This window comes from Talpa occidentalis, unplaced genomic scaffold (assembly GCF_014898055.3).
Source record: "Talpa occidentalis isolate TD23 unplaced genomic scaffold, MPIMG_talOcc4v2.1 talOcc4.10, whole genome shotgun sequence".
Classification (NCBI taxonomy): Eukaryota; Metazoa; Chordata; class Mammalia; order Eulipotyphla; family Talpidae; genus Talpa; species Talpa occidentalis.
Window position 1 is genome coordinate 69,771,765 of NW_023600993.1, and position 23,621 is coordinate 69,795,385.

The 23,621-nt window shown below is 40.8% G+C and overlaps 1 protein-coding gene across 6 annotated transcripts in view; it reads left to right on the top strand.

Annotated features, from left to right (window-relative positions):
* The window catches only part of RALGAPA2 (Ral GTPase activating protein catalytic subunit alpha 2), a 329,205-nt gene that overhangs the window by 241,277 nt on the left and 64,307 nt on the right, over positions 1–23,621 (top strand). For all 6 annotated transcript variants that reach the window (XR_008552100.1, XR_008552101.1, XM_054695973.1 and 3 more), the window contains one exon: positions 8–135. Coding sequence is in view for 4 of the 6 variants with exons in the window: in XM_054695973.1 (XP_054551948.1) it covers positions 8–135 (128 nt within the window). In the remaining 2 variants the exon portion in view is untranslated. The remainder of the gene's footprint in view (positions 1–7; positions 136–23,621) is intronic.

Sequence of the window (23,621 nt, forward strand, 5' to 3'; positions counted from 1 at the left end):
TCAACAGGTTCCGTTTTTTGGGCCTTTGTTTGATGGAGCCATAGTGAGTGGAAAGCTACTGCCAAGCCTTATATGTGCCACGTGCATCAATGCCAGCCGGGCCGTGAAGTGCCTCATCCCACTCTACCAGAGCTTGTATCTTTTTGCTTTAAATACGTAATTAATTAACCATCCCAGAATCCAGACTTCTGCCAGTTTTTCGTGACTGGTAAGTATTAACAACTGGATTGAAGAAGGAAGAGAGACTTTTTCAATCTACTTTGAAAATAGTGTAATGTGATTTCCATACCATTTGTTAATTTATATTGATTATAATAATGTTACAAAATGAAACTAAGGAAGAGTTTATTTTCAGAACATTAGTCATATAAGTTTGCGGCGAGAAGCTGTACTGTGAGAGCCTCATATCTCCTCAGATGATTCATATCTCAAGCTCAGTTTCGTTCTCCTCCTATTTTTTATAGTCTCCTGTGGGTAAGGTGGGATGCTAAGCCCAATATGACGGTTCACTTAAGGTACCTGTCAGAAACCAACAGCAGTAAAATGATTCTAATAAACCAAATAATGTGGAGATGCCACCAGAGAGGTTCACAGAGGGCCACAAAAGGTAGGAAGAGGGAGAAGTTGCATCTGGTTGGGAGCAAAGGGCAAGTGTCCTCAGAGAAATTGCCCTTGAACCCATCAGTAAAAATGGGTAGAAAGGCTTTGATAATATTCCCAAATCATTAAAATTTCTTTCTCTAATTCTTGCTCTTCTCTCTTAAAACAGATGAAATTTCACCTCTGTAATAAGTCTCAAACATTAGTTGGCATGCTATAAATTTTAAATGCAAGTATAATCTCTGATTATAAGAAAAAAAATTAAGTTGCCTTGATATGTTTGCTGCAAAAGGCATCTGACCTCCTAATAAAACTTTGAGTCTCTTCATTTCTAATTGGTATTGATAATGATTATAAAAATACTGTGTTTTCCCAATCTAATAGTGAGTGATGTGTCGCTGGAGGGTGGAGGTGAGAGATGGGGACAAAATATGTGTGCATAGATACAGTTCATGAAAAATACCTTTCATTAAAATCCTGGTCACTTCATTGACTGATACTCTGTCTTTAGATTAAAAAAAAATACATATGCCATGTGGCAACTTGGAATTATCATAGAAATTAGTAGTAGAAAAGAGCTATTAGGTCCCATCTGGTCCCTCCCCAGGGGCTAGAGCAGCATTATCCCCTTCAGCATGTGCCCTCGTGCTTTGTCCAGGCTGGTGGTGCGTGTTTTGGAGATGGCATTCTTTGCAGTGATTTCCACAGCACTCTAGACTTAATCTTGTGGCTAGTGTGGATTCAGCCTTCAGCATGGAGTTCTTATTTCACATGTTGTTTAAAAAAAGGTTCTTGGCAGAGATGAAAAAGACCTATTTGGCAATTGATTTGTCAGTTTGAGGATGAGCTGGACATTCCTTAGTCAAGTATGTGGGTCCAAGGCAAGAAAAAAGTCATCTGCAGAAAAGAAAATTCCATTTTGTTTTTAAGTCCATTGTGATTTTTGTCACATCACCTTCTCTAGTTATTGAACTTGTCATTACAAAATATATGTTTTGTTATTTTGTTAAACATTACTTTCTCAAATAATTAATATAGTATCTATTTTTTAAGGGAAACCATCTTTTTAAAAGTTCAAACAGTAAGATTAGTATTATTTTCAGAACTTTTCAAACAAATCGCATTTGGACTCATATGGATGCAGCTCAGACTGCTGATGCTAATGTGGGTTAGTAAACACAGAATTCTAAAATAACTCATAAAATAGCCAGGCTGACATCTCAGAGGACAACGTAGTACAGAAATTAGGAGAGAGAAAGTAATAAATCTTATGTTGATCACTATAAAAATGTAAAATTTGTATTTGTTGAAAAATTTAATTGGTGCTGAATCGTCAAATAAATTATTTAAAATAACAAATAAGCTATTATATACAAATTTTATAGAGATGTAATCAATAGGAAAAATATTTCTATTTCTACTCCATTTTTTACATTTCTGTCTACAACAAAACTAATATTTGGACCAGAAACCAGAAGCATAATAAGAACAACAGTTGGGGAAAATGGAAAAAAAATAAGGAAAAGGGAGGGTTTTTTAATATATTTTGTTCTTTTAAAAAAGTATTACTAGCTTTTTAACTTTTATAGATATAGGTATCTGCTTAGACCTTTAATAATTACTTGGTCCTGTAACATTTTATTAAAACATCTCTCAGACTATTCTAAACTATGTTGTGTTGCAACTGGTGTCTGGAATTCACTGCTTTGTTGATATAATAGTCTCTTAGATTTGAATTTTGGGAAGCACTGAATAGCCTAATACAACTTAGTCATGACTACCTCCTTACATTTATTCATTTGCCAAAAACAGTCTCTGTAGACTCATCATCTACTGGATCCCATGCTAAGGCTCGGGATACAAGGGGAGCAGGGAAGACTCGTGGGTCTTTTCTGCAGGCTTCATCTAGAGAAGACAAGCAAACAAACTCAGTTCTGTAAACAACTAAACAGAGTTGTGGATGAGGTGGGTCGGTGCAAGGCCTCTTTGCAGGGAGGGCATGTGGGCTGAGATTTGAGGAGTGAGGGGAAAGCTATCCTCAGGGACCAGGGGTGGCATCCAGGCAGAGGGCATGATAGCAAGTACAACTACTCAGTATTCTCAAGTGATAAGTGTTTCTAAGGATTATATGTGTGGTCAGATCCATCCCAGTGCCTGTGACAGAGCCAAGAGTCAGCTTGCAGCAGAGATGGTGTTCTGGGTGATACTGAGGAAACCTAGCTTCCCCGTTTGCTAACCTCATGACCCACCTTGAAAATTCTGGTCTTAATACCATATCAAGGCTATCTGATTCCAGGGACAATAGATGTAGGGGCCACAACCCCAAGGCTCTGCGAGCACCCGCCCCTCAAACGCTCACCCCAGGGCCTGAAAAGATTAGTAATGCTTTTTTTTTTTTAATAAATTTTATTTTTATATTCCCCATACAATTGCAATCCCCTTATTTTGACCCCAATCCCTCCCCTCCCCACCCCCCGCCCCCCATAGAGTGTCTCTGGTTCATAGTTTTTTGTTGATTTTGATTTTCACTTTCTAATAGTTATTCATTTTCCTGGTCCCTTATTTAAGTTTTCTAGATTCCTGCTATGAGTGAGACCATCTGGTATTTTTCTTTTTCACTCTGGCTTATTTCGCTGAGCATGATCCCTTCCAGCGCCATCCATGTTGCTGCAAATTGCATGTGTTTATCTTTTTTGAATGCTGAGTAATAGTCCATGGTGTATATGTACCACATCCTCTTGATCCAGTCATCTGTTTTTGGGCATTTGGGTTGTTTCCAAAGCTTAGCTATTGTAAACAGTGCTGCTATAAACATAGGGGTGCAGGTGCTCTTTGGAATTGATGTTTCTGTAAAATTAGGACTCGCTGACATAATCTATGGTCTCAGTGCAGACTGAAAATATGGGGCTCCTTGTTCAAAAACTAGGAGAAAGTGTCTTTGAAGATGCTAAAATATAAAGCTTTTCCTCATTTTTCTATGGTTTTGTCTCTGCTCATCATGTTGCTTTTTAATGTCATTTTAAGGAAAGAATTATTAAAATTGTTAAATTATTAGCTTTAATTTTATCATCCTTTAGTGCCAGTTCAATATGTAAAGATAAAAGCATATATAACTCTATGCAAATGTGAAAACATTTACCTATTCTGTGGATTCACCAAAGTTACACAATTCTTCTTTCATAATTTGCAAAAGCATATGTGCCTTTCTTCTTACCAGGACAGTGGATCCACTGCATCTGTTTTTATTTCACCCTTTATCTGTACATATTGTACCACCACTTTACCTTCAGTTGATGGAGGGAAGGAACTGTGGATCATCTTGTTTTTACCTTCTATGCCATCATTTTCAGAGTAAATTGTTGACTAATGTGAGGAAGTAACATAACAAAGGCTATGATAGGGTTCCTTAGCTCTTCATGTTTCATAGGACACCACTGCCCGCTTTCTGCATTCAAAGCACATTCTGCTTCAGACAAAAGCTATGATTCTCAGGCTTGCCCCCCCCCCCCGCTTCTCCCCTCCCCTCTTCCCTTCCCACCCCTTACTCAGTAGTCAAAGAAGCAACATACTTTCCACATATTCATTTTGAGTGTCCCTGAATTCCTAGGCACCATGGGCTATAATAGTCTATGCCCTTGCTACACCGCTAAGGCTACATGTGAACAAGCCACAGAGAGCAAAGACCAGCAGCTAACACATGTGTGTCTCCTCTAATAAAGCACATGCTCTGCTGTCTCATTGCATTTCAAATACAAAACCTAAGATAACATTATGAAGAATTTCAAAATGGCAGCAGTAGAGCATTATGCCAGACAGGACTTGTTTAAGCACAAGTCCTGGGCAGCTGCACAGGCGATACATCCATGAAGCCCTATCTGGAACCCATTCTGAACACCCCCTCACCCCAGTAGGGATTGGGGGACTCTCTTTCTAGGTTTTTATTTCTATTTGATTCTCTCCCTAAAGACTGGCAGTATACCTACCCTGCAGCAAAACTTTATTGACATGTGAACCAAGACTTGTTAAAGAATGAGCCAGCCTAGAAGCGCAGCTTTAGTAGATATAGTGCATTTAAGAGACAAAAAGTCTGAGAAAAAGGGCCTCCCTTGGTGGCACAGGTGGTTGAGCGCCACGCTGTGAAGTTGTCTGCAGTCTCTGCAGCACCAGTTCGATCCCAGCCGGCCAGTGAGGGTCCCCCATGGCGCTGCAGACCTCTCCTGTCGTGCCTGCTGCTCCCCTCAGCAGTGTATTTCATCAGTCTGCCTGTTCTGTTCCCCGCTCTGTCTCTGGTGAATCCTCTTACCCTCTCGTGCATCTGGCCTGTACCCCAGTTCTTGTATAAATAAATAAATAAATCTTAAAAAAATTTTTTTTGAAAGTCTGAGAAAAAGTCTGAGAGTTATTATTACCTGTTTCCCTAAGATGTTAGGTACAGTAGTGAGTGCTGACAAAGGGAAAATTTCTTGGTCAACACAGACCATTTTATATGAACAATCCTTTGTCCTCATTTTGTTTTTAAAGATTTATTTATTTTTATACAAGAACCGGGGTACAGGCCAGATGCACGGGAGGGTGAGAAGATTCACCAGAGACAGAGCGGGGAACAGAACAGGTAGACTAACGAAATACACTGCTGAGGGGAGCAGCGGGTGAGACAGGAGAGGTCTGCTTCACCATGTGGGACCCTCGCCGCCCAGCCAGGATCAAACCTGCATTGCAAAGGCTGCGGACAGCTTCACAGTGTGGCGTTCAGCCACCTGCACCACCAGGGAGGCCCTGTCCCCATTTTGTTTTTAATATTTAAATTACACATGTTAAGCAAGACATTGTCAAATTGTTCATTTCATACATATGTTGCTCTCTTTCTAGGTATCATAATAACCAGTTTATGTACAAAGTATGTTTTTAGTCAGACCTCCTGTCAATCCTTTAGAGAGAGAGAACTTGTTTTTTGTATTGACCATAGGTAGTCAAACACTCATCCAGACAATAGAGAGCCATCGGAATTGTTTTGCAATCATTTTATTCTTATCTCCTTATGATATTCTTACTTGCCTTAAAATAATGTCAATTGAATTTCAGTTTTACATAAACTAGAAGTATTGCTAGAAAGAGTCATATATCAATTTTGTTCAGTAAAATACAGAATTTCTTATTGACCTGAGGATTGGAGGTATTGTTGGAATGAATTTGCCTTTCGGGGATCTTTTTGAGCAGTAACCGTTTAGAATCAGTATCAGGAGTTTTTGATTGGAGTATCCTGATCTAACTGATCAAACAGTTGGTATTACGTGGTGACAGTTCATAGAAGACTGAAAGATCACTGTTATCTTCTATGATTAAAAAAACAGTGAACACAGTAGGGATATGTTTGGAAAGCCCCCTCTAGCATTTCAGCCAGGCCCTTTGTTCATTCTGGGTTTTCTGGTAACTTCTTCGTGGGCTAAATCAAATCTGTCGAGTGGAGCCTTCATCCTCTGGCCACTGCTCTTCTGACTGATGAGCGCCAACTCACCTGCCATCTGCTTTTTCTATCCCTCATGGGCAATCAGAGGGCCTCTTCCTGTGTCTCGAGTGTTGTAAATGGGAAGCCTGCCACATGTGATGTTTACAGTTTCCAAGCCAACTAAAGATTCCAAAAGCAAACCATGTCAGCTGATAGAAGTTTCCAAAACCATCTGAGCCAGGACTTTCATTCTCCTCCTCAGATAACTTGTTTCAGGGAAAAGGTTGCCACACAATATGTAGTGTGCCCATTAGGAGGAGTTCACCCTGAATCAAACAGATGGTGGCTTTTTAAATATAAACGTCCACTTCAATAGAACAATAGTCTCAATGGCATTAGGCATCTCCACTCTCTGGAACTATCAGCATTTGATGGAGAGAACTGAGCTGCCTAAGGAAAAGTTAATTTTGTACTTCATTCTTTCATAAGTGAAATTTAGTTTCACTTTCAATTAACAGATGTATTTGGTAATACCAGACCTTCTCTTTTAGACCCAGGGCTTAATGGCATTGCTCAGCTTTGCTCTAAATTTACACACCTTCAAAAATGACCCTTCTCCCTAAAGCTGTAACAGTCCTGTTTATTTCTTCCCTAGTGGAATCTTTTGGTTCTTTTTTTGGGGGAAACCTTTTCAGCTTCTCTCCATGCGCTTCTGAAAAGGAGTCAGCAGTACTATTTGTTGTATACTATGTCCCTGCCATCTGCCAGACACTGTCCTAGCCACTAGGAATAAAAATTTGAATAAGATATTCCAAGTGAGGGGACAGTATTTGCTTTTGGATGGAGTGCATCATGTTTGAGAACCACAGATGCTTCCATATGACAGCATTTGGGACACACACACGCACACTCATGCATGCACTCACAGAGGATGGAGGTGATGAAAGCATTTAAGGGTCAGTGGAAGGGGTTATAAGAGAAAGTAAGGGCCTAATTTAAGGCAGAGGCAGGGGGGTGGATTCTATTTTTCTGTAAAGCAGGTAGACTAATTCAATGTGAAGCCTGCTAGATTTGTTGGGATGTGAAAGGTAATGAGAAGAGGATGAGGACAGAAATTTCTGGATCATCACATTGAAGAGTAGGTTTGGGAGGAAAAGGTAGAAGTAGAGAGACAAAGGAAAAGAAGAGAATAGTTTCGCAGAAAAATAAGGAGAGGAATGAAAGACTAGACAATAGACATATCCTCCTGTGGATCTTATACATGACTAGTTCAGGCAGACTCAATTCTTCACTTGGAGAATTGGGTCTAATAGGACCTGGAACTGAATTACTTCAAGGGAAGAAGCAAGAACATATCAGATAATAGCAGCATTAAAAGAAAGAAAACACTGCTGGGTGGATCAAAGTGCCTGAGAATGAAAAATGCATGGGAGAGAGCTGCATTTAAGAGCAGGAGGCAGAATGGAGTTCTACTCCACAGAAGGGGGCATGGACTGTGCATTTCTAATCCACATTTCTAAACAGACCCAAAGGCAAAATATAATCGTAATGGGGATTTACGCTACTCCACATTAGCTCCAACGTACATTTTACTAAAGGCAACAAATACTTGATTTTTCTCGGCTGGCAAGCAATGTATCTCAGAAAGCAAGAAGCAAAAGAAGGGAACTACTATTTTGGATCCATTCCTTAGTAATTTAAAAGATTAGATTTGTGACTTTTTTGCAGAAAATGATACATTTGTACTAGAATTCCTACAAGAACGGGAGAAAATGCAAGTAGACTTGTACCCTGGCAGTTGGAAAGCACATTTCAAAAAGTACTTAGAGGACTAAGTGGCATATTCCCATGGGTGGTGGGTTGAACTGTGACAGGGGATAAGTAATGAGAGAGATTTTATTACAAAATTAAAACTATTTCTCTGAGAAAGTAAAAGGGGAAGCATGGAAGAGCAGCCATTGGAGTTGCACAGCATGGATTCTGATGAGTTCATATTTAATAAACATGCTTCAGGATTAAAAGAAGAGCTTCTAACACACAGCCCAGTTGTCCTCTATCATCTTCAAATGGGAATGGACCAAAAAATGTGGCCAGAAAAGCATCTGATTGTAGGAATTAAAACTCAAGTTACCAAGAGCACAATAAAAAAGAAAAAAAATCTGCAGGTAGGGTTCAGCCTTCAAGGCCACATGTCTGATGGTAGAGTTAATTTACAACAGTGTTCTCAGAACCATGCCTATTCTTCTAGAAATTATGTAAAGTAAAAAGTGCACCTAGAACTGATAATGAAAATATTTTTCCTTATTTTCCAATAGGATTAAAGGTTAGATTTTGGAAAGCTGCGTGGATAGCTTATAAAATTGTTAGATTAGATAATTAAATAGCTTGTGAGTCATTAGAAATAAATGAGTTCACAAAAAAAAATCGTATTGTATTTGGTAAGATTGCTATTTTCACAGAGATTAGAGAAACCTTCAAGTATCAGTATTAATTTCTATAAATTAAAGTATCATAATCACCTAGTAAATATGAGAAACATGAACCTGTGGGAACTGGGTTACTTTACTCTGGCCAAACCTGAAATACATTATTTTTTTTAATTAATTTTATTTTTATATTCCCCATACAATTGCAACCCCCTTATTTTGACCCCAATCCCTCCCCTCCCGGCCCTCCACCCCCCATAGATTGTCTCTGGTTCATAGCTTTTTGTTGATTTTGATTTTCACTTTCTTATAGTTATTCATTTTCCTGGTCTTATTTAAGTTTTCTAGATTCCTGCTATGAGTGAGACCATCCGGTATTTTTCTTTTTCTTTCTGGCTTATTTCGCTGAGCATGATCCCTTCCAGCGCCGTCCATGTTGCTGCAAATTGCATGTGTTTATCTTTTTTGAATGCTGAGTAATATTCCATGGTGTATATGTACCACATCTTCTTGATCCAGGCATCTATGAAATACATTAATTCTTGGACCACCGATTCTCTGTATCTCTGATATGGTATATGTACCAGAACTTTGCTAAACTGCTTTTCCTTTCAACACATTTTTTTTTTCAGCACCCTTCCCAAAGGCCTAGAACACATGTTTGTCAAAATACATTTGTAAGGAAACAAAGTGTGTTAACAATAACTTGACACAAGGCATCATGAGAAATTAGGATTATTTCAACAGGTGAGACTTTAAGGCCCAATAAGGTGAGAATTAGGAGAAAGAATGTAAGGCCGCATGTTTGGGTTAGATGGTCAACTGTAAGTACAGGATGAGGCTGATGATGTGTGATAGCAGCCAGTGTGAAAAACAAGGCGTTGGGTTGGCTACAGATTTGAGATGAGAGACAAGGAGGTTGCACAGTGGCTGACTACAAGGGTTTTCCTAGAGACTGCAGCTCCAGAAGCAGGAGGTCTGAGTCACAAGACTGATGAAAGGCATATCTCTAGCATCCCAGAGCCTCCAGTCACACCTGAAATGTGCTGCTCTGAAAACCACATTGCAATGGAGACTTCAACCAACCTTATCAAGTCTAGAGAAATTGTGACTATTTTCCTTAGGTCTCAGGGAGACATTACAAACTAAGAGTTCTTTCAGGAACCCGGAAGGTCTTTTTAAAAAGAGACAAGACTATAGAACTGGGACTAATGGAGAGAGGTCACCAGGAGGTAGCTTTTAGCTCAGCATCAAAGCTAACATTCAAAAACCAGAGCTGACAAACCAGCGGCCTGCAGGCCGAATCCAACTCCCAAGATGGACTTTGAACTGCAGTTGGCCTTCAGCATTACACATAAAATCTGAGTTTGTTGACCTTGTTAAAAAACTGGGAGGTTTTGTAATTTAATAAGAATCTAGATTTCTGACCTCTTGATGAATCAGAACCTCTGACCCCACTGCTCTTTCCTTTCTGCTCCTTCCTTGCAGAAAATACGCTCTCCTATTCACTACAACCCTGTCTCCCTGGCATTGAGACCCAGGGCCAGACTTCACCATCATGTTGCCCCTAGTTGGTCAAGCTTTGAGAGAGTTAGGGGGTCAAACAGGTAAAATAATGCCTGGTCCTTGGTGAGAGCCCAGTGAGCATTATCTCCGCCATTTTTATCACATTACCAGCCTGACCCCATCAGTTTCAAACTCCTGATGTAATAACTGAAATCACTCAACTGTGGAGTCAGGTCTTGGGGAGTATTTGCTTTTTACCATCATAGATAGGTGTTAAAATAGAGATTGGAGACTGTTCTTCCTTCAGCAACTTGTCGGAGGCCCTCCTAGGTGTGAAAGGTCGGCTTCCTGGGGTGGGAGCTGCCCTCCACCCTCAGTGCATGGAAGTGAGCCCCGTGAGAAGCACTCAGTAGGACAGGAAGCTTCAAGTAGGGAGGAGAAACTATTTTGCTATTTTTGTTATTAATCTACTATCACTGTTAGGCAACAGGCTCTCCCCTCATGAAAAGTTATTGTAAATCTAACAATCTGTGCAGAAACCAGCCGACATATGTCAACAAATACCAAGGACAGTTTCAGCTTTCATCTTCTCTGACTCTGGGATCCCTGCTTGATAGACCACCCCCTCTCATTACCACTCCTTCAAGGGGGGTGGGGAGTGCTTTGTCCCAATGTGGGGCCTTTGGGTGTGGTGACAGCCCTCTGAGATTCCCCTTTTGGCCACACTGCAACCCCCCTCCTCAGACACTCCCCGTAGGTCTCTCCTGTGACATGGGTGCCACCCTCCTGCAGCTGTTTCGCCAAAGGGGGCTTCCTCTACCCGCTCCAGTCTCATTATACTTTGAATTGCCCAGTGGGAACAGTTTCTAATGTGTTGGTAACCTGTGTGCATCTACTTCCTAGTACATTATAAATATATGTGTGACTGAGAGATAGAGATTGAGTTGATTGAAAACAACTGGTAGGCAAAAGCAAATACGGGCAAAGCATGATTTAAAATTTTTTTTGTGAAAATTTATATATTTATGCAGACAAGAACTTGGGGTACAGACTAGAGGTTGGGGGCAGTGAGAGGATTCACCAGAGACAGAGTGGGGAACAAAACAGGCAGATCAACCGAAGTACACTGCTGAGGGGAGCAGTGGGCAAGTCGTGAGAGGTCTGCTGTGCCATGTCGGTTGCTCCCTGGCTGGCCAGGGATTGAACTCGTGGTGCAGTGGCTGTGGATAGCTTCATAGTGCTGTGCTTAACCCCTTGCAACACCAGGGAGGCCCCCATGATTTAAAATTTTTTAAAAGTTAAAATTTTTACTGAAAAACAGAATTTTATGTTCTTTAAATTGAGCTATATAGTATTAAATGCATATTACTTTGTTGTTGCATTCCTAGTAATAATCTTCCCATCACCACCCCAAAGTTACTGAAGGACATTTATATGGAAATCCCAACAATTTAAATGGTAACTTTATATTTGATACTAAAACTAATGTCATCTTATTGAGTCATGGTAAGTGAAAGCTATTCAGTAAAACTGTTCTTTTAAAATAATAAATCAATTTAGTTTTGAGAGCAGGATTGAATTCACACAGCATTAAAGTCAGAAAACTTACAGACACAAAGGGAAATGGAGAAGAAATGTAGTGTTTCCGCTCAAGCCATGGCTTCCAGGGAGAGGATGAACCTCCAGTTCAGGATAAGGAATAACTATCTAGAAAGAAATTTAATATCAGCATCAGGATCTATTTCCAAATGTAAGGGCTGAGGCTATAGGTTTTTTTTTGTGTTTTTTTTTTTAATTTCTTAATTGTATGTAAATTTTATACATGTAAATAAAACGCCTGCAATGCCTAAGGGAAACTCTCAGCTTCTTTAAGACCTGAAGCAGGCTGGGCCTTGGCTGCACATGCAAATACTGACAGCTGAAGTCACTTGTTGGAAAGTCCACAAACTCTGGTTACAGCTGCATTTGTCAGTAGCTTTAAGGGAAGTGTAATCAGCCAGAGAGATTAATTTGCATCTCAATTAGAAAAGAGTCGGGAGGAAGCACTAGGGTCTGGTGCGGGAAGGTTGTGGAAGAAATCTCACCAAGCACAAAAGCCTCCCTTGCTCAGTCCTCCAGCTGAGTGGAGGACAATATCTGAGGTTTCTGTTTCCATAGGGACCAGAAGCCTGCTGGGCCCCAGAAGAATCTCGGGTTTGCACCGTAATCATTTGGTCATGATGACACAAATTCCACTGTTGTTCCCAAATGCATCTTGCTATTAGGAAGCTGTTAGGAAAGTGGGAATGGTCATCATGTCAAATGCACGCGAGAGGGTATTTGCTGACCCAACTTACTGTTTTACATGGTGCTGCTAGGATTTCTAGGCATTTAACATTTACTCATGTTTGAATATTCAAAGAGCACCAGGTCATTCTAGAAATGACAATATTTCTTTGGCATTCAAATGGTTACTTTGGGACTGGCACAGCTTCAAAGGAAACCATTATTCCTGATTCCCCCACACTCTTTAGCAGTAGGCAAACAAGATTATGAATTTAAAAAACACAGGCCAGGAAGAAACATGGACTCTTTTGGCCTTGGAGCTTGGAGACAAATCTGACCATTAGAGGCCTTTTTAAAATCAAAAACAAAAAAAGAAAAAAACAAACCTTGAAGGCATCGGTATCTCTAATTTTAACTTTGAAGAGCACAAATATTAATTTCAATTTTTTTTCCTTCAAGTATTAGCTCATGGTCATTTTCACAGACCTGAATATTTTATATGCCAGACAGGTCCTTTGTTTTCTGAGTTCTTCATATTCTCAAAATTCTGTACTTGAGCCTAGTGACAGCTGAGACTGTCAGAAGCATTCATCCATGCCAAGTTACTCTGCTATAAGCAAGAAGAGCTCACCCTTGGCATTTTTGGAAGAAGACTTTTATTTCTAGTTTATTCTGTTCTCTCTCAAATAGTTAATTCACTGGCTTCAGCTTCTAAGTGAGAAAACAAACAAGAAAGTGAGGAAAAAACTGAATCTTATGTTATAAACTATAAAATAAAAACTGAATTTTCTTTTAAAAAAATCAAGATTTTAAATTCATCTTTCCATTCTGGAAAGGGGAAGGAACAAGTTTCCTAAAGACAGTCTCTTCCAGTGCCCACAGACCAAAATAACACTTTGCAGCGAGACATCAGAACCTCTTAATCCAACATTAATCAAATTTCAGTTTACTAATTATCAGTCCCATTTTGAAAGGAACATAATGCCATAAACAGCATCCGCAGAACATGTAGTAGACTCTGGGATTATTGCAATATATTTGAAAGTGGGACTTTCTGTTATTCAAATCTCCAAAAAGGATAATACATGCCTTATTATAATAAGAGATTGTACAAAGCCAAAGAAGGACAAAGCAGGCAAGTCCAAATGGTGATCCCTTCTGTGCCCGTCTGCCTTAGTCTATGCAGTGAGCTCCCAGCAGGTTTCGATGCTAGAGTAATTTGCAACACACTCAAGTAAATTTTTCAATCAAAGCACAATGCTTTTCTGGTAATCTGTGGGTACGCACAACCCAAATGCCATCATGTTAGTCTACTACTATGGAATTTTACCAAACTTTAAAATGATTCTTTGACTGTAGTGATTCAAACATGTTTCTGTGATCTTGTCCTTCAAAAGCATTTAACTGTATTACCTGGAACTTGATAGAGACCATTGAGGCTGAGGTAGGGAAAGATGGGAGCTCTGGGTCAGTGTTAATGGTCACCCCCTTGTTGCTCCCCTTCCCTCATGATCAAGTGTCCAGTGTGCAGGCCATTATTGGGAGTTGAGACACACTTGAAGGTTTATGTTGTGTTTTGTACATGCGTTTAACATAGGCAGTTTGAAAAGTGCCCTTGGCTTCAATTTCCAGCAGAGTAGCATGTTCCTTAAATTCTACAATATTTTAAACAGACATATCAGTGGACATTTCTCATTAGTACTTTCAAACTGACACCTTGTATTCTGCATGTCCGAATGATCTTCTTGTCACTTTTATCAGAATCCCCAAAATGAAACATTTCAATGTAGAGTGGCTTACGATTTTTTTTCTTTCTTCAGCTTATTTCTTCTAATGCTTTATTTCAGTCTTCAATCTTCCTAATTTGGTCCTAGGGTATAAAAGATGAGAGAACATGTGTCCCTCTGCCATTCCACTCATTTAAACTCCCCAGTACCACGCTTGGTCCTTAATCCATCAATGATTAATAAAGGCACTGCCTCCCTAAAATTCAGGGTCTGCTTGTCATGGAACAAGCCAGCCCGTAAGGTGCCAAGTCCTTTTGGTTCTCCCTTCATTTGCCTATGAAGTGGCATGTAAGTATATCAGCGCATCCCAGCTTTGAGGCAGATGTGTGCCTGGAAGTGCAAGTCTCATACCTCCACAAAGGGTAAGCAGGCTGGCTGGCTGATGGGATTCTGAATTTATAAGCAGAGTTCCAGAATTCCCCCAGGGCCTACTTTTCAAAGGCAAATTAGTATGTTTGCAACTTGATCCCTGGGCAACTTTTGACAGTTGTTCTAAGAATAATAAAACAGATGGACAGAATAGATTTTGGGGTCTCCGTCCAAACTGCCATCCTCAGTGGAATTTAAAGAAGGCGTAGAGTTGATGGGGAGAGCTGCTGCTACTTGCCATTATGTTCTGCCTTTAACGTCCAGAACTATAGCTTTCTCCCAGAAGCTGAAAATTGTCACCACGTCTTATTTTCTTGATAAGAATTCAACTGGGCTGTGAGAAAATAATAGGATATGTGTTGTCTTTACATAAAATTAAATGAATTGAACTTAAATTTGAATTTGTACTCCTGAGAAACCAGTTTTAACATCAAGATGAGGAAGAAATGTAAATGAGTTTTTAAGTTTAAGGAGTGCTTCCCAAGGGTTTTTGATAACATAAAGTCTCTTTAGAATGACTTAGAATACTGTCTACATACTAATTTGCGAGAACAGAATCTATGCCTCTCGAACAGGATAAACACTGCATATAACAACATAGCTGAGCATATCAGAAAATAACATCTAAGTTACCTGTGTAAATGATTATTTCTGTATTTATGCTCTACAATTTTGTCAAACATCTGTTTGGCAAAACACTTCAGATAAAGTTCTCCACATTTTATAGAACTTCAGGCTTCCCTAAGTGTCGGTTAAATTAACTTATGTCAGGTCAGAGCCGTACTTTGCTTTTCATTTGTTGGCTTTTTCAGAGGTAAATTTCTCTACTCTTTTATCACTCCTTGTCTCAGATTCATTTGCCCCAATTATCACACTTTACATGGTAAAGATGAAATAAGGTACCAGATCAGCTATGATTTTGCGCCTCCAGAGCTGCTTGAATGACTGTGAGGTACACGTGGGGGGCCCCCAATTTCCTCAGTGGTTTTGTCATGTAGATCAGTTGTTTAACCAAAATTCTACTGAAAATAACTCAGTAGGGTAATGTGGATTAAAAACCTTTTCATTTTTTAGAAGAAACATGAAAGTAATTTAAAACCTTTATCAGGACCTCCTGTTTTTGCAGTTATCACTGACCACACAGTGGAGATCAAGTCTTGATTCTCACTAAGTGTTCAGAGAGGTCTTTTCCTGCCACAGCAGCAATTATTCTAAAAGTGCTAGATAAATTTCAAGGTGTGTCTCTTTGTTGCAGTGCTCAAATTAGTAGGTGATGTGTGGTAGCCAGTCTCAGACCTTGGGTTTCAATTGTAGTTTAAATAATAACTAGTTCTTTGGCTTTTAACACGTATCTCTTAGTTTCCTTATCTGTAAAATGAGGAGAATAATTCCTCATAGATTATTGTAAAGGGTTTATACAATGAAGTATGTAAAATAGTAATTAATCCATAAAACATAACCAAAACCCAGCAGCTTTTCACCACTAACTGCCCTGGCCTGGTCTGGGTGACCTGGTCACTCCCTGGACTCCTGTACTTCCTCCCAGTGACCCTATTTCTTTCTGCTTTCCCTGGAAAATGCTCCAACAGTCAGGGTTTTCCCTGTAAAACAAAACTTAGAGCGTGTAATTGTTCAAATCCTTCCAGTTACCCTTCTTGCAGAAAAATCCAGGATTCTCCTTAGGGCCACAGACTTTGTCCAGCCTCAGCAACCACACACTCTGCTTTCAAATCACCCCCCTGCTATCTGCATAGCTCGCACAGTCCCTTCCCTTAAGTTTCTGCTCAGAAGCTGCTCATCAGAAAGCCCCCCCTGTGGGCAGTCTCTCCACGCTGTCCTTAGCATTTATCATTTATTTATTTATTTATAAACTGCATGAGAGTAGGAACTGCTACATCCCTAGTACCCAGAGCCCAGGATAAGACCTGACAGAGGGGGTTCCCTAAGAAAAGATTGGTAATGAAAGAATGATGCACGAGCAGACTGATAGGTGTACATGGTCAAGTGACGAGGAGGCTGGCCCCAGCCATTCTCTGTAAGCAGAAGCAGCTGCAGCATGCACCCCCACCCCCACAGGGGAGCATGTTAGTCCCCACACTGACTTGGCCTGCCAAATCAGGGTGCTCAGCTCAGTGTGTGCTCTTAGCCACCACCTCTATGAAGGCTCTTATTAGCATTTGGCTGGAAATTTCAATCTTCCCTGATGTCATACCAGTTGCTTCATAGCTATGTATTTTTTAACAAACAGATTGAAAATGTACTAAGTCTTCATTTGAAAGATTAGAAACAGCTTTAAAAATTCTGTTTATGAGTTATTGGTGATACAGATATGAAAGCTTTCTGAAAACAGACACCATCTTCAGTAATATATTTCGATGCAAACGGCAGCATTTCCCAACGTTTCTATTCAAGATCATTTCTCCACAACATATTTTTTTCAAATAGCAGTTACTCTTCACTCCATATCAAAATGTCACTTTTACTTTGTGAGCACAGTATACAGTATCTACTAACGGTAGCATGTGGGGCTGATGGTGTCTTGCTTTGTCCCCTGCTGCCACCCCCATACCTGCCCCAAGTCTGTCCTCAGCACAGCAGGCTGAGCTAGCCTGCCTCAGTGCCCTGTTCACAACCTCCAGGACCTTACTCAGGGTCAAGGCCAGAGTCCTACGGGAAAGTTCTTTGTGCTCTGTGCCATATGCCTAAAATGCTACTCCTGGCTATCTGTCTTGTTCATTCCGTACTTCCTTGAGGCTCTCCCCAAACTCTCTGGGGAAGAACACCCCCACATGCACACACCTCCCATGGCACACCTGTGTTCTTTATTTGCTCCACAGCCCTTCACCCTCTCATTACTTTATAGTTCATTTGCTGTGAGGGCAGACACTTTTGTCTGTTTAATTCACTGATGCCTCCAAAGGTGATAGTTGGGTACCACAAGGGCACCTCTCCAACACTGGCTGGATGCCACCCATGCTGGTGTTTTCCAGGTTAATACCAAGCCTGGATGCAGCCTCAGCACCTGCCACAGAGTAAACATTTATTCAATGAATACTTGTTGAATCAATGAATGAGTTCAACCCCTTGTCCTCCCAGAAAAGCTCAACAAATTTTGAACATTTATCTTTCTATGAAAAAGAAAGATGAGTAATTCAGCTTTATATTCAAGAGCTTTTATAAGAACTTTCTTGGGAGAGAAAAAGTAAACCTTTCTAGATTTTCGTGGTCATGCCCTGCCTCAATATAATGTGATAGAAAGATGATACTATTTATATGATAATAAAATGCAGAACTTTTTATGAGGGTCATATAAACCATGGTATGTCACTACATGCTGAAAGTTAATAAGGGGGCCACTTTCAGTCTCTCCCAACCCCCTACTCCGCACACACCTCTGTGCCCCTCAGGAGTGAAGCTAATTGGGGACAGTCTGGTAGATGGCAGAGCAAGATGGGTGCCAGCATCAGGATATGTGTTACTATCTCAGCGAAACATAATTCCTTTCTTAATTTTAGCTGTCAAGATAAGTTTTAATAGGAATCCTAGCATTGTCATCTTCCATTACACTTTGGAGGCCTGAAGAATAAAGTGTGGATATTTTTGCTGAGTTTTGTAAAGGAGAGATCTAGAGGTTGGTTCTGTGGATTGACTGGACTCAACTGGGTTGTTCTTACCCAGCTCTCTCACCTGTCTGGTAACCAGTGCAGGCATAGTTGGAACAGCTCCAGGCTGACCAGGCTTGTCAGCCTCTTCATGGTCTCTCTACGTGGCTCGCTTAGGTCCTCTCACGTCCAAGTAGCCTCACAGCACTCACAGTAACTTTATGAGGCTAAAGCACATGGCTGCTCAGGGCTTCAAGAGACCCAGGTGACAGGTACAAGGCTTCTGACAATCAAGCCTTGGGAAGTCCCAGAGCTTTTGGCCAAGGCAAGTCCCAAGACCGCTCTAGATTCCAGGGGGAAGAATCAACCAGTTGAGGGCAGCAACAGCAGCCTGCAGGTGAAGGCAGAAAGGAGACTAAGAGATGTTTCTGCTTATCTTCAGAGATAGCCACTGAATGCACCAATCCTTGATCCTCTCCCCTGGACTGTAAGCTCCTTGAAGGCAAAGACCAGGTCTTACTGGTCTTTCAGTCTACCACTTCCAACATAATAAAAATGCCAGCTGAATTAAAATCTGAAATGCAGACATTTTAAGGAAGTTCTAATTAGGGGAAAATAGACCCTAGTACCATTTATTTAATTGCACCACAAGAGGTCTTCATGCATGCATAGGAGGAAAAGACTTCTAATGGATTCCCAAAAAAAAAAAAAAAAAGATAACTGATTTTAAATAATGACTTCTTAAACCAAAGAATTTAATCATAAAAATAATAAAATTGAGTCCACCCTGGTCTCATGTTCACAGAACATACTTTTAAAGGATGCACTTTGTTCTTAGCTTGTTTTGAGTTCCTTATTTTCACTTTAATTTGCTCTCATTAATGCTTTAATTTTCTGTTGCCTTGAAGAATCAGGAATTACGATGAACTTCGTGATTTCACTTGATTTTTAGATGAGTTTATGTTTCTGTGGATGCTTGTCTCCATGCAATCCTTTTTGAACGCCAGTTGGGCCAATTTTTTTTAAAAAAAAGATTTTATTTATTTTTGCATACAAGAACTGGAGTGTAGGCCAGAGGTGGGAGGCGTGGAGGGAAGAGGATTCATCTGAGAAAGAGTGGGGGGCAGAACAGGCGGATTTACTGAAATACACTGCTAAGGAGAGCAGTGGGCGAGACAGGAGAGGCCTGCTGCGCCATGTGGGTCAGCTCCCTGGCTGGGGATCGAACTCAGGCTGTACATTGATAGAACTGAGATTTAATCCCTAGGCCACCAGGGAGGCCTGGAGCCAGTTTTTTAAAGTTCAGCCTTAAGTGGGGGTGATAGGGCCAGGTTTATAGGGGTAGATTTCTTCCTCTACACTAAGAACTGTTCTGGCTTTGGTGGACTTCTGAGACATTAGAGGGGCATTCTTGAAGATGTATGCACATTGCTTTGACAGCTTTGTGACATGGCCTCTGGCAGTTCTCTGTGGCAGTGGTCTGGCTGCCTTGGAGGAATGCACAAATGCCCATTTTAGCCTTCTGTCTTCTTTTTTTTTTTAAGTCTGAGACTTCACATAGCATCTTTGACTTCTCTGAGAGTATTTGTAACTAGATATCATGAGAGGAGGTAGCCACTAGACCCCAGCATTTGACCCAGCTCCCCCATCTTTCTTTACCCTGATGCCCATCACAGTAACGCGCCTTGGTGTGTGAAGGAGTGCTGACCCTCATTTGGAAGTGCAGCCCTTAGCCCCCTGCTGGAGTCGATCAATATTCGAGCTGTCTGTCTCTTCTGCTTACCTTCCTTTTGCACAGTGAGACCCTTCTGCAGGGAGCGATCAATAACTCTAATCTGCGGCAGCCTACAGCAAGTCATGCGAGGCCGAGTGCTTAGGTGACATTACATGGGACCGTGGAGGCGGCAGCTTTGTGGCTCAGATTCATAGCATCCGTCCTAGGGGCACATTCCATTTGTAATATGTGCTTCCAATAATCTTCTCCATGGATCACCATGCCTCTGAAACTTGATTTAGGAAAACAGACCACGGGGGTGGGGGGGAGGGTATTTGAGAGGAGGGGAGTAGGATCAGCAATTTTACTGTCTTCCCCAGACTCTTCTCTTCTGTGCTGCTAATCATATCCGTCCTTGGAAGTTTTGTCTAGTCCTGAGCTTTGTGCATCAATTATTTCTATTCTGGTATTTTTTTTTTTTACGTCTTTGAAATCCCAGTAACTGAACAATATTCTTATTCTTGTAACTATTTTCCCACAAAATATCATTAGAAGGTCATGAACATTGAATGTCACTCCTGTCTTTGAATGACAGTGTCAGAGGGAGACATTCAGGGTAAAGAATTGCTTTCCCAGGACCACTGATGCCTCAGGCGCATCCACGTGGGGCTTAGTGCAGCAGCATCACCTGAGTACTCTTTTTGAGTGGGGTAGGAGTCAGAAAAGGCCCTTCCCAGCTTTGCCTCATCTTCTAATCCTCATTTTCATTCCTAGTTATCCTGATTTTGTCCGTGAAGTTCAGGATATGATAGGAAGTAAAAAGCTGCTGGATGTAAGGACATATACGGGGTCACAACAGATTCGAACCAGGGTTAGAATAACTACTGTGTAAGCCCAGCCTCTGGGAGAAGCATCTAGAACCCAGACGCAGTGCCTGCTGCATGAGAGACCCAATAACTAATAGAGAACTAAGACCTCCATGCACACAGCTGTCTGAATTCCACAAAGTATTTTACACCCAGCTCCTTAGGATGTTTAGCATTGTACTTCCTTAAGTTCAGGCTTAACTCTTCTGATATGTAATCTGTATTTCAATCTCTCTTTCTAGCCTTTTAAATTCTGTGACATATCATCTCTGCTCTGCATGCCACAGGCAACTGTGTGTGCTTTCTACTTTCCAGAAAGTATAGATACCACCTTTGGAAAATCCAGGTTGGGCTTAACTTGCAGGAAGAGTTCAAGGAAAATGGTTTCCCCACAAGTACCAGGTGTTTCTCTCATATTCACACACACCAAACCCTAGGAAATTGAGTTGGGAAGTATCACTCTAGAGTTGGGAATTTGTTGCTGGAGATGACCTTTCAATAATACGTCTTTTACCTAAAGACTAAAAAAAAAATCTTGGCAAAAAGTTATCAACAGATTCTGATAATTTTATTCACACTCCCAGACATCAACTCTGCAGATGATGAGCATAACAGCAATTTTTCCATTAGCTTCCTCATATTCAACAGAATGTCCATTGGTCATTTCCTACACGCCAGGAATTGTGCTATTACTGAGGGTTGCACAAGTGGAAGGCACAGTACCTATCCTCACAGGCTTTCTGTGGACTGTGGAGAACAGTAAGGAAGAGAGGAGGCCACACAGTTTTTTAACGGCTGTGGTAACGAGGTCATCCCAGAATTCCAAGATAGGCACCGGAGCAGTCTTTCATCTGGCATTTAGAGGATGACTAGGAATCAAGGGAATTTGATCAAAGAGGGAGTATTCAGAGAATGCCTTTCAACAGAACAGAACCTTTGGTAAACCTGGAGCCATCAGCAACTTAGTAGTCTGGGGATCCCAGAGGCAACTGGGAGCTGAAATCCACCCATCACTTGTAATCACACCACAAGGCCTCTGCCACCACTTCCGACTATGTTTCCTAGTCACCTGCCCCAACCCTCACGGTGGACCCCTGTGAGGAAAACAAGGCCAGGAGATTAAAGAGCCTAAGTGCCAGTCATTTCAGTTCCAGGAAGAGTAAGAGAGCTCTATTCACCAGTCACCTTGAGAGACAGCACTTCGCTTCACCACTGCTTTCTCTGTCCCAGACACTGCACTTCCCGTATACATTCAATCATTTGATCCTTACACCAATCCTATGGGGAAGGCACAGCTATTATCCTATTTCAGCACATTATACAAACCTAATATGCTATTAGCCTTATATAATAGTATGCATTTTGTTATATTTGAAAAATACAGTTGAGAGGAGCAGAGGCCTGGAGAGGCTAAATAGCTTGTGGGAGGCCACACAGCAGTCTTAGGCCAGAACCTGGGCCTAGCAGCAGCAGCTGCCCGCCAGTGCTGTTGCCTCCCACCCCCCACCCCCTGGGGTCCCAAAGGATGCCTGTGGAAACAGTACATACATTTCAGTGCAACTTTTTACAGCATGTCCAATCTGTTGGGTAGATTTATAAGTTGTGACTCACAAATGATTTTGATAAATCACAAATACCAGTATTATCTTTTAATGAGACTAAAGGCATGAACGAGCAGATTCTACTCTCGAGGCTGTTGTGGGGACATGCAAGCATTGCAGTCGTCCCTCTGAAGGCCTGCATTGTCGCCAGGCTCATTAGCATCAGCTCTCCTCGCTGGCCGTTGCTGCTTGCTAGCTTACCAGCTGTTCCTGCTGCTCCGTACAATGTCGGATGTGTTCAGCTCACTGGGTTCCTGTCCTCACCGCCGGGAGGAGACAGCCCTTCCGCTGGGGATACCCACGTGGCTGCCTGTCAGCGGTGGCACCGAATAAAGTAATAGGCCTTCGCATGGCATATGGTGTCTGGATTCGTACAAGATGCAAAACTCTTCTGCTGCTAATGCATGATGACTCATAGCATTGCTAATTTTTCAAACAAAAGCTGACTTCCACACCCACACTTTTAACCCCTCCGGCTAAAAAGTCTTCAGTTGCAAGGCTCTAGAAAGGCTGTTTCTGGATCCCTACATAAAATGTGTTACACTTATTGAAAGCATATGAAATACCTTGCTTTACTTTGGGTTTGGGTTGTTTTAAATTTCTGGATCTCTTTCTTTCCTCCAGAGAAGGGTAAATTCTAAGCTTTAATTTAGTTTCTTTATCACAATGGAGAGTCCAAAGTGTTGTGGATTGATTTTTCTTAAGCTGTTATTAGAAAACAAGTCACAAGTCTCTAGTCATACACTAGAAACTGTTTATAAGAAGTTAACTTTCTCTTTTAAAAGTTCCATGGAAAATACTGCCTATCCTAGTACCAACTCAGTTGTGGAAAGCATTTCTAGCTCTCTCAGTAAAGTATTTTGAAGTTAGCAAGAGAATGTTGATTCTTTTGTGGAATTTGGTATTGCACAGTATCTCCTAGCATACTAAATGCATAAGCTCATTTAAATAATCAAATTCTGTCAAAACAAATTTACATTATAAATTCACGTTTTGTTGTAGCTCATTAAACTTAGGTGAAAACATTTTTAAACTATAAAATAAATATGAGGGGATCTTTCAAAAATATTCCTACTTTATTTAGGTTCAGTTGTGTTAATACCTAAATTTAATCTGACACTATATACTAACATAAAACATTTATTTGCTCTTGTATAATCAGGCCTCCTTTTGAATTAGTGATCAAAATAATGGTTCTTTTATAAGCCTTTTATTTAAACATTTCAGAGTCAAAAATTATCAACATAAAATGACTAGACAGTTTCTAGTTGTGGACCTAATCAGTAAGTGTTTTGTAGTCAGTCTGGCACATGAGAGCTTTTGTAATCTGAATTTGGTGAATGCATGAATTTTTAAAGAAACTTCAAGCAAGGAGATTTGATTATTTTATGTAACCCCAAAAGGTTTCTTTGAGAGAAGGAGCTAGACACTCGATATTT